The 11,398-nt window shown below is 44.3% G+C and overlaps 1 protein-coding gene across 8 annotated transcripts in view; it reads left to right on the forward strand.

The window, feature by feature from the left end:
- The window catches only part of PTGR1 (prostaglandin reductase 1), a 29,375-nt gene extending 24,915 nt beyond the window's left edge, over window positions 1–4,460 (forward strand). For all 8 annotated transcript variants that reach the window (XM_042787571.1, XM_033001548.2, XM_033001545.2 and 5 more), the window contains 3 exons: window positions 213–318; window positions 1,343–1,461; window positions 2,417–4,460. In XM_042787571.1, the coding sequence (XP_042643505.1) occupies window positions 213–318; window positions 1,343–1,461; window positions 2,417–2,527 (336 nt within the window). In that variant the 3' untranslated portion in view covers window positions 2,528–4,460. The remainder of the gene's footprint in view (window positions 1–212; window positions 319–1,342; window positions 1,462–2,416) is intronic.
- The last annotated feature ends 6,938 nt before the right edge of the window (window positions 4,461–11,398 follow it).

Raw genomic sequence — 11,398 nt, forward strand, 5'->3', positions numbered from 1 at the left:
ATAACTAATTTTTAGAAAAGTGAGATTGTGTCGTTATGGGTGTTGACTAAGTGAAAGGGCTTCTGCAGCTACTGAGTCTTTGGAGTAGTGGAACTCAGCTCTCAACCCCTTGATTGAACTTGTTGGTGCCACAATGCAAGGTTGGCAGGTTTTGGTGGTCAATGCCAAACACTGGATTGTCTCTAATGCTGTGCACGCTCTGGTTCTTGTAGGTGGGTGGAGAATTTGCCAGTATTGCTATCAACCAGATGAAGAAATATGGAAGGATTGCAGCCTGTGGAGCTATCTCTCAGTACAATGACACTGTGCCTCAGAAGGGTGAGGGCCTGGTTTCTTGCGTCTAAATAAATTTCCCATTTGGTGATGGCAGACAGAAAGATGTAATGGGAGTCTCTTGGGATTTTATTGGTTGTTTCTGTATGCCATTTGAGTGTATTTATGTATGTACACTTGGGTAACTAATCGCTGCTCTGGGACAATGGGGGTGTGACCATGCTCCTTGTGTGTACAGGCACTCACCCTTTGTGCACACTCGTATTGGATGGAGAGGGAGAGACTGAGTTACTTATAGCAGGACTCCCCAGGCCTCTAGGCAGATACACATCAGTAGAAGACAGGTGTGGTGGTGTGATGCTATTTATACAGCACATACTTTTAGATGAGAGAAGGGATTTCCCTCGGGTTTTTAGAGGCAGATTAGTTTATTGTTTTGTGTTTTTTTTTTTTCCATAAGATTTCAGCAACTGGTGAAACTGCTGGGAAATGAGACTGAGATGAATATTCACTTTCAATAGCATTAAGTTTTCCAAATTTGCCTTCTCAACAAAATAGGAGGTCTGAATTCTCTTTGACAACTGACTGGCTGTGGACTCTCAGATTGCTTTTAAAATGGCACAGGCTTTTGAGAGTGGGGAGACTATCACTCATTTTTATGATTGAGGGAACTGTTTTTTAATGTATGTAACTTTTCTGAGATTTAGGAAGAGCATGAGAGCTTGGCAGGCTACCAAACAAGCTGTCAAAACAGTATTTTCAGGATTCAGCTGCAGCCCCTCAGGTGAAGCTGAAGTCACTTTACTTCTGAATGAAACTCTTTTTGGAAGTGTTGGCTGGCTAGCCCCACAGCTTTACAGATCAGGCCTTTGTTTCCCTGTGTGGCTGTCTGTCCATGAATCCTTGGTCTTCTGTCCTGGAAATTCTGTTTGGAAAAAATAGCAGTTGCTTCTGGCTGGAACAAAGTAATTCAGTGGTCTTTACTGTCTAAAAGTGCTCTTTGTGCGTTGGGTCTTATTTTAAATTAAATTAATATTTCAAGTGGTTTGCTGGTTCTTTTGTCTTGCAGGGCCTTATGTGCAGTTTCCAATGATCTTCAAAGAGCTGCGAATGGAAGGGTTTATTGTGACCCGCTGGAATGACCGCTGGGAAGAAGGTCTGAAGGCACTACTAAAATGGGTCGTGGAGGTAAGGAAGGAAGGGGTAGTTTTCTGCAAGATGTACTCACACAATAGCTTCCTTCTTTGCAAGGAGCCTCTTGTCATAGTTGTTGAGCTGAGGTCCCAGTGTGGTACTCTTCTTCCACCTGTCTTGATCTCTGAGCCTTTTGGGGACACTCAAACCGTAGTGAACATGCCTGATCCCTTCTGCTTTGTTGAGACCTGTAATACGAGCTTGAGGACTTAGATATATTGCAGAATACATGTAGGCTTTGAAAAAGGATGCTTCCCAGAGTAATTGAAAAAACTTCTCTGGCAATTAAGAGTTTCATATTTAGAGTAATTCCTCTACTTTTCATTCAGAAGTCTCCTTTCATTTGTAGTATAAGCAAGGATTTCCGTTGTATTGTTGTGCTGAAATTACTGGCAAGAATGGATGCTTTTATGGAATTGGGAGCTGTGTTTTAAAGGGACTTAATAGGGAATTTCTTAAATTTTATTTCTAAATGAAGCCTGAGTTTAATGCTTGGTTGGAGTCTGTGAAAAGCTCGTGCGTGTGAACACTAAAGGCTAAGTGCCTCTAGCTTTTACAACCATGGAGTTTGGGATGGCTCAGCATTTGATCACTTGGATTTGCAATTCCATACTTCCCTATGGGTAGAGACAGGCCTGGCTTTAGGGAAATAATTCCCTACCTATTAATTTTTTGAGGACCAAGTAGCACTAAATCTGTCCTGGTGTGTTTTTATGGCAGCGTCTTTTGCTCCCTGTTATGACTCCAAGTAGAAGGTGCTACAACAAAAGCAGATCCTCACACAGAGTACCTAGTTTTGCAGAGTTACCCTGGTGCATGCCAGCTTGAATGTTTCAGATGAAATGTACAAGCTGGAGAAAATTTGGTTGCAGTCTAGTCTCCCAAAGATGGTAAAAACTAAGAAGTTGGTGAATGAAGAATCAGTAATTTCCTTTCTTACTTTTGACAGGGAAAAGTGAAGTATCACGAACAAATCACTGAAGGATTTGAAAACATGCCAATGGCTTTTATTGGAATGTTAAAGGGAGAAAATCTTGGAAAAGCTATTGTAAAAGTCTGAAGGTGACATATTTCTGTGAGACTGGTACAGGACAATATGATTCTGTTAAGTGCTTTTAACTCACTGATCAAAAGGTATGTTTCAGTCTTTTTGCTGGACATTTGTGATGATAACTTCTGTTAATAATCGGGCTAATAAGTGTAAGTATATGCTTTGTTCTTGAAGAACTTGAGAGTTGCTTTCCAAAACTACACCCAAAAAAGTACCTTAAAACCACTGAACTTCGTCAGAACTGTACCAGATTTAATGGTAGCCTGAACATTTCTATGAGTTGGCTTGTAGAAAGGAAAAGCAATTCCAAAAGCTTTGCCAGCTGGTGGCACATCTCATGAGTAATGTTTACCCGTTGATTTGACCCAGAACTTGGCAAGACGGATTTTTGAACCAATATCAAGGAGTAAAGAACAGGCTTACAACACCCAGGGGTTCCCACCTTCCTCACTGGCTGGCTTTTTTTTTTTGTTTTTTAAAAACTTTCATGAGGAAATGTAGATTTCTCAGTTATTCTGCGATTATGGAAAGAAAAAAGAAATCTGTTAATGGATACTTTGCTTGTGTTATAGTCCTGTTTGTGGAATGACCTCCTCTTTACTTCCTTGCAGTTAACACAGAGTGGCTAAAATACTACAAGCACTTATTTATCCCAGCAGATCTCACCGTACAGGTGATATGGATAGTCCATGTACTTCTTGAGTAATTTCACCATTGGTGTCCAAGCTTGGAGTTGATCTTGCCAAGGTGTTTATCCTGGCTCTCCTAGAAGATTAAATTGGTGTCCAGGACCCACAGGCCACTTGCTGAGTGAAGGAGACAAACAGATTAGCAACAATAAATACCTGAAATGTATTGAAAAAGCCAGAACAAGAACCTGTTACTATGGGATACAGACAGGTATTGAAGGTGATGGTGATCCATCTTCAACCACTGTGGAGGACTTCTTGATTCATTTTTAGGTCTCATTATTGATCTGTGAGGAGGGATCCTAAGTGGCCTTAATGTTTTTGCAGTGCCAGGATTAGAAGCTCTGTCTGTCAACAAGAAGAGGTAGCTTACTTAAGATGCAGATTGATCAATACTTGAGTGGACTGAACAAAACACGTCCTGAAATACAGGTTGACTGGACACTGGGGAAATAATGCATGTTGGCATAAGCAGGGGAGAGGTTCTGGTTGCTTTAAAGAGTTTTCTGAGGAGAAATTACCAGCTTGGGTTATCTCCAGTGCTGTGGTTTTCAGCTGGCCTCTGAGAAAGACCTGTGAATTAATATCACTGCACAGCATGGAAAACAGTAAATCAGAAAATGGAGTTTGTTGTCAGTTGGCTTCAGATCCACTGTGTAGAGGTCTGCTGTTGTTTGGTGGCTTTTTATTAAGAACTTTCTAGAGAGCTTGCACGTCCTAAAATACTGAATTGTCTTAAGTCCAGTGGATTCATAATCTCTTGTTTCAATTAAAGTTGCAATTTGGGAATGAACTAAAAATAGCCACATGGAGTTCCTATCCCTTGGTCAGAGTTGCAGCAAGATATGTCAGTCAAAATAATCCTGGCTCACCTTTCTTTCTCATCAAATACTGACCTGTACTTTTCCCTCACTGTCTGTGTATAGATTTCATGCTTCATGAATTGAAGCTGATATTGCAAGGCTGTTTAACCCCCAAAACATTTTTTTTTTTCTCTAAAAACAAAACCCCCCCCCCCAAAACCTCTGAACTTCACTGGGGAATATAGCTATTTCCTCTTGAAAATGCAAGTTTTCTGTTATGCAGCAGGAACATTGCCAGCACGTGAATGAGAATAATCTCTGATTGTCTGGAGGTCTTGTGGTCGTTTCTCACTGCAAGCTTGGTTGTCCTTGAAGTTCCAGTGCTTATGGAGAGATACCTGAATTTTTCCATAATTTATTGATGAAAATAAAACAGAGCATTACAACACACAATTTTTTTTTTCCTTGGAAGTCATGAGAGCAAGTGGAATTAGCACAAGGTAAACTGAAAGTCACAGAAATTCTGTATTTCTCCCCTCTAGTGAAGCAAACTAACCCTACAAGTACAATCAGTATGATGAAGTTGAGCAAGGTGCCAAGGCCCAGTGGAGAGCAAGGGTGCAGTGGTGTGTTGCTGGGATAGGCTTTTTCAGACAATACATGACTACCTGTGCTTTTAGGCAGAGCGTGGGTAGTACCGTGACAGTCCAGCCTATCCTCCAGCCAGCTGCACAAGGCCTGTGAGTGGCAAACACTGGTTGCCACCACCCTTCCTCTAACATTGTGACTCTGCAGCTGAGCTTAAAGGCTTCCTGGGAAAGTGTGAGCTCTTGTTGGTCCCACTGGCTGCCAGGTGTGCAAGGGATTGCTCTGGCTAGGCCCTCCTTGGCACTGCAGCAGTCATTCTTCGCATGCATCTGCAAAACTGAAAAAGGTGTCAGCTCAGCCTAGGGTGCAGTGCCCATTCCTCAAGGACCCTGCAGCTGGGACTGTGCTGACAGACATCTCTGGTCTTGTGCCACTTTTCCCCAGTCCACATGGCCACATCTGTGCTGCAACCTAAGTGACACTTAGCAAGTAGGCTTGACAGTGGGATTTCTGAGGCTGTTTAGGACCCCAATTCACTGAGGATATATGAGAGCAAGACGAAGAGTTTATTTAATAATAAATGTAAACAGCTGCAGGCTTCTTCATCTGTTGGCTAAATAGCTCTTCATCTATACATATCATTATGACTAGAGTAGTGGTTTAACCGCTTAATGCCATATGCTTGCCGGTGCAAAATGAAACAGTCTCCAGATTAGAGGTGCTCCATATTTTAATAAACATTGCAACTTTTTTTCCCTATTCCTAAGAAAATGTGGTCTGCTGGCAGTAAACTCCCTGAGCTCAGGACACAGTGGGGACCAGCCTTGAGGAGTTCACCATGGCCTGCCACACCAAGAGTGGCCTCAGGAAGCCCTGGGAATTGTGGCAAAGAGCTGTGGGTTGCTGAAACTGAGGAGCTATTCCTGGAATGCATTGCAGCCTGCTGAGCTCCTCTCATGGTCCTCCAGGGTGGGTGCCCCCAGAACGGGTCAGAACAACACAGCCCAGCCACAGCATCCATTCTGATGTGAGCCCTGTTCCCCAGCTGAATCAAATCCAACCTTAAACCCTGCAGCATCTCTGATACAGCCTGTCTTGAAGCAAGCAAGATATACCTCAGATCCTTTGCTCTTACATGGCTCCCATGACCCCTGACTGTAGCTGTTCATCTCACACCCACACTTAGCTAGGCAGCATCAGTTCCAAACGGGTGCCTCACAGCTTAGCCTGCTGCTAGCCATTACCTACAGTGTGGGGAGACACCTCCTGCCCCTATCCTCAGCCCCTCATCAGTAGCTGAACATGGGCTCTGCTTCCTAGTAAGCTGAAAGCCTTTGGGACCAGCCTGCTAAGTGGTGCTAAAACTCATCACTGCATTTCCCTTACCAGCAGGTTTAACAGTTCTGAGGACTGTTCATAGTGCCAGCCCATGGTCTTTCCCCAGGCTCCTCTCTCAGAGGAACTAGGAACAGACACAAAGAAAGTGAAAAACCAGACTTGATTGCTTCCCTGAGAAAATGTCATGGACTGAATCAGGTGGAGGGGGGATGACCCAATCCTGGTCTAAGAATGCAGCTGTGGATGCAGCTGGACCCAATGCCTAGCTTCTCCACCTCCCTAGAGTCTGTTCACACCTCAGCCACATCCACCCCAGACGACCCAGTTCCTGGGGGCCAGGCAGAGGGTGCTGCCTGGATAGTCGGAACCCATCCCCATGCATTTTCCTCTAGCCCTTTACCTAGAGATACTACTACCATCACCCCCGTGCTGTTGGAAAGGGAAAAGCACAAGGCATTCTCAGAGCCAGTGTGGGTGTATAAATGTATGTATAACCATAGACAGCCACTGCCACCTTGGGGATATTTGCATCTGTCACAAATTTGTCTTCACTAGCTGCAGCTAGAGATGAGGCTTCACACAGCTCCCATGCGCTTTTCACCTGCTCTATCTACCAACCTGGACTATCTCAGCTTTTCCTCTCCAGAGGAAGAAAAACTGCGTTTCATGTGGATGTGCTTCCTTGACATATCCACAAGACTTTTTCAAGTTCATCAAACTCATCTAGTTGATCCTTACCAGATCTGAAGGCATCTCCAGACAGGTATGCTTCTCACCTGTGTGAAACCGCCATTAAAAATAAGGCTGCCACAGTGCAGTTCCAACCTCCATTCAGCTAAACTGAGTACAGCACCCACCGCCTCCCCAGAGCTCCTTATCAGACTCTTCTTCCTGACATAGTTTTATTTTGTCTTCTGACTGAGGAAAACCTACAGCTAAATGTCTCAGCAGCTGGGGTAGAGTTGGTACACAGTTATTGCTTCAGATGCAGTACGAGACTCCATGCCATGGCCAACCTCCTGCTAAGCCTGTTGCCATCTCAAGACTGCACTGCCTGTTGTCAGCATGTAAATGTATGAGGTTTACATGGGAAGGTTGGGGGGGGGCGCGTGTGTTGCTGCAGGGGTGGCTTCTGTGATAAGGCAGAAGAAACTGCCACCACATCAGAGCCAGTGACAGCCAGCTCCAAGAGGGACTTGCCCCTGCCCAAAGCTGAGCCCACTGTGATAATTCATTTGAGAAAGGGTAAAAAGTTACACAACAGCAGCAGGGAGAAAAAGAACAAGAGTATGCAAGAAAAACCACGCTGCAGACACCAAAGTCAGTAAAGGAAAAAGGAGAGGAGGTGCTCCAGGCAATGGAGCAGAGATTCCCCCGCAGCCCATGAAGACCATGGTGAGGCAAGCTGTGCCTCTGCTGCCCAGGGAGGTCCACAGTGAAGCAGATCTCTACCTGCAGCACATGAAGGACCCCACACCAGAGCAGGTGGATGCACCCAAAGGAAGCTACAGGCCACAGAGGAACTGGCTCTTGGCAGGACTTACAGCCTGTGGAAAAGAGCCCATGCTGGAGCAGATGTTCTGTCAGGACATGTGGCCCATGGGGGACCCACACTGGAAGAGTCCATTCCCAAAGGACTGCATCCCATGGACCCCATGTTGGAGCAGGGGAAGAGCACAAGGAAGAAGGAGCAGCAGAGATACTACAAACTGACTTCAACCCCTCTCTTCCCTGCTCAGGGGTGGGGAGATAGAAGAGCCAAGAGTGAAATGGAGCCTGGAAAGAAGGGAGAGGTAGGGGAAAGTTTATAGATTTGCTCCTATTTCTTATACTTTGTTTAATTGCAATGAATTCCCCAAGTGTGAGTCTGTTTTGCCTGTGACTGTAATTGCCGAGTGATCTCCCTGTAAGCCACAAGCTTTTCCTGTCATTTTTTTTCCCCCTGTCCTGCTGAGGTGGGACAGTGGTAAGAGGGACTTGGTGGGCCCCTGTCACCTAGCCAAGGTCAAGCCACCAGTCAGTCTCTCCCACTCCTCACCACAGGTCAGGGACCTGCAGTACATAGTTAGTCCAGCAAGGATTTCACCAGCATATTCCTCAAGCCAATTCCTTGGGTGGCTGACAGCTGCATGTCATATAGCACAGCACAGAGGAGCTGTTATGCCACAGTTTGTTGTCATTGGTAAAACAATAGAAGTCAGTTTCTGCCCTTGCTAGTTCCAGCTAGTTTTGATGAATGAAGAGTAAGAATTTAAACATTGTAATAATTACAAATACTCTTACTGGACTCATTCAAGGAGGGAATCCAAGTCTGACTTCATTTAGGTCAAGGAAAGAATGAAAAGCAGATGGTTAACCAGCATTGGAGTTAGGTTGACTGCTGCAAAAAAAGATGTGGAAGAGATATGTGGGTGGTTAAGAGAATCCTTCCCCCAACGTATGACAGCAGTTTCAGACCACATGGATGGAGTTAGGGAGTGTCACTATTTCACTGCAATCTAATCACACAGTTCCCTTGCCCACTCACTGTGACCCCTTAGCTCTCCATTTCATGATAGTTAGTCCTCTCTCATTACAACTAGTTATTCCAGCCACGTGTTCCAATTGCTGTGCTCAAGGAAGTACTTATCTGCTGACCAGCCCACTACAGGAAAGCAAGCTATGTAACAGGCCTGCAGACAAAAGCATCCTGCTCTACTGGTTTGACAGCAAGGCACAGATCTCAGCCACTCCACAGCCAAATGAAACAGACTGCAGTCATTACCTGTGGGGAGAACTTCTTCCTGAAGCCCTTACACCCAGAAAAAACCTTTATATGTTGTTTCTTCTCTGCCATGTACATCAAATTTCTTCCACACATTCAAGTCAGTTGGTTATCTTCCGCTTCCCTCTTTAAAGGCATCTCTTCAGAGCCCTGGATCAAAGCAGTCAGTTCTGTTCATCCAAACAGATTGCAGAATTCAATGAAAAACGTGACTTTGCTATACTTCTGCCTGGCATATGGCAATACGGGTCTCACTTTCACATGAAAAACTAACAAGTGGAAAAATGCACCCACTGAGCTCTCCAGGTTATTACTTAATACCCATGTGGCAGGGCAAATGGCCCAAATTTTTAACAAGGCTACTTGTACCAATTCCATTTAGGGAAAAACATTTATTTGCTGTATCTAGGCTTTGTTAAAGGCCCAAACCCTGTGTTCACACCCTATTGGAAGACTCAGTCTAGTTCCTGTCCTGAACTGGGGTTCTCTCCTCCCAGCAGCAGCACTGTTGCTGTAGGAACTGAGACTCCTTACATCTCTGCTAGGCATAACCATTAGGCTTTGCTTTCCATTACCTGTAATTAAAAGGACCAACTTCAAACCCTCAAATTCTGGCGTAACTATGCATTTGCAGAGAACATGCTTGCTGGTTCCTTTAAAGGGATAGTTTAGCTAATGCACAGATCCTCACTGCGTATTCCTCAAAGAACCAAGCCTTAAAGAACACCTCCTTTCAAATAAGGCTATGCAAGTTATTTTCATCTTGCTATGCCTACATAGGAGTTCTGAGAACAGGAAGATACTGCAGCACAGGAAGCCAAAGGCACACTGCACTTCTTAGAACTGCTTTGCATTCCTGATTTCAGACCAAGATTTATTCCAGCCTTTCTGATCTTTCCCAATCTTATCTTGGATTTCCAGGCACTTTGTCACCTGAATCTTTCAAGACTACTGCAGTGGTATCTCATTAGGGGAGTAAACAAAGTGCTGTCAAACTCACCACAAGCAACATTTCCCATTAGCTGCACCTTCCCCCTGCTGTAATAGGTAACAACCTGTTCTGGCCTTACCTCCGCAGAAATACTGTATGTCACAGCACATCGTAGTAGCTTTCTTATTTCTTAAGGATGAAGCTGGATGTTAGGGGCTCCTGCTGAACTTCACCTGGACCTTTCACCAGGGATTTTAACCCTTTATTGCTCCCAGCTACTGCCTAGAAGGAAGTAAGTAGGCTACCCAAGGAACTGCATTTAAAAGCAGTGCTTCTTTGCAGATGGTGTGATGTTAATAGTGCATTCTTGCTCCACCCAGATTCATTTTATTCTCTCCCCACATGTCTGACCATGGCACCACTTGGGGTAGTGGTTTCCCACTTAACATGTGTGAACAGTCTTTTAAACACACAGCTGCACTCCTCTTACTCAAACAGCCAGAGCTGCACAAACATTTTGCATGTCCTTCTCATTGCATAATCACAGCCCAAACCTTACATCCAAGAAGATCCTTGATGGCTCATCCTCAAAGGGTGTGGTCACTGCTTAGACTAGAAAAATCTTGTTTCAAATAGGGAACATACGCAGCAAGCTGCTGAGGCCCCCAGTCCTCAAGAGCCAGGAAATTCATGCATGCTTGTGAAATGAGTTTAAGGCTGAGTCACACATGAGCTCCCTACCACAAAGACAAGAGGCTCACTCATTCCACACTGTTTGCATATGTAGCAGGAAGTATTGCTTTTTCATCAGTGATACTCAATGAGCAGCACAGCTCACCTAGCCCTAACCACAGCATTAGGCATAGCTGCTAGCTACAGCCCTGCTTATTTACTGAATTTTTATCCACAACAAAACCCAAGCCAGCAAGAAAGCTGTTTTGACATGGTGGAAAACACACAGTAGTTATCCATGGTAACACTGGGAAGAACAGTTGAACAGTACAGAGGGGCTGGCAGGTCAGCATTAAGCTAGACAACCCAACGCAGGTTTGGAGGACTGAAAAGCCCAGTTTACTGTCCAGCACAAAGAAATGTCCAGTATATGCAAACAAAAGTGATGAGAATATATAAATCTAAATTATCTTGGTCTTCAGACACTAAGAGTTGTACCTCTTCAGTCATTTGTTCCAGACTATTGCCTAGGAACAAAGCAGCCCAACACAAGAGATTAAAGCTACTAACAAAACCAGAAGGTACACCAATGGCAAGGCAAAACTGAAAAGGCAAAAAGTCAGCTACTCCAAGTCCTACCTTACACCTCCATGGTAGGATTGGTATTATGTTCTAATAAGCCAAGTCTTAGCTTTGAAGTCTAAAATGAAGCTTGACAAATTTTAAAAGAATCTTTAGCTAAAAAAAGTAGTAACAAAAGAAAGACTATATCCCACCCAGTGATCACCCTCTTTTCTACAACTTCTAAACTCCCCCTTCAGCATCTGCAAGCCAGACTGCCACTTTTCAGATTATAGCCTGGTGACTACCACCTGAGTAAAGTGACAGCAACTTCACCTAACACAACTGTCATTGCCATCCCATGCAACACAATCCTCCACCCCCAGCAATAACCCTGTAATATATCAGGTTGTATGTGACAAGAGTCTTTGTATTCAGACAGTATTTCTTTACCACAGCAAAAACTGACACCTTGATGACATTATGAAATTCCTCACTCACATTTTCATTCAATCATGGGGCAACAGCCAAAAG

The sequence above is a fragment of the Tyto alba genome, unplaced genomic scaffold, assembly GCF_018691265.1.
Source record: "Tyto alba isolate M040663 unplaced genomic scaffold, T.alba_DEE_v4.0 Super-Scaffold_13, whole genome shotgun sequence".
Taxonomy (NCBI): Eukaryota; Metazoa; Chordata; class Aves; order Strigiformes; family Tytonidae; genus Tyto; species Tyto alba.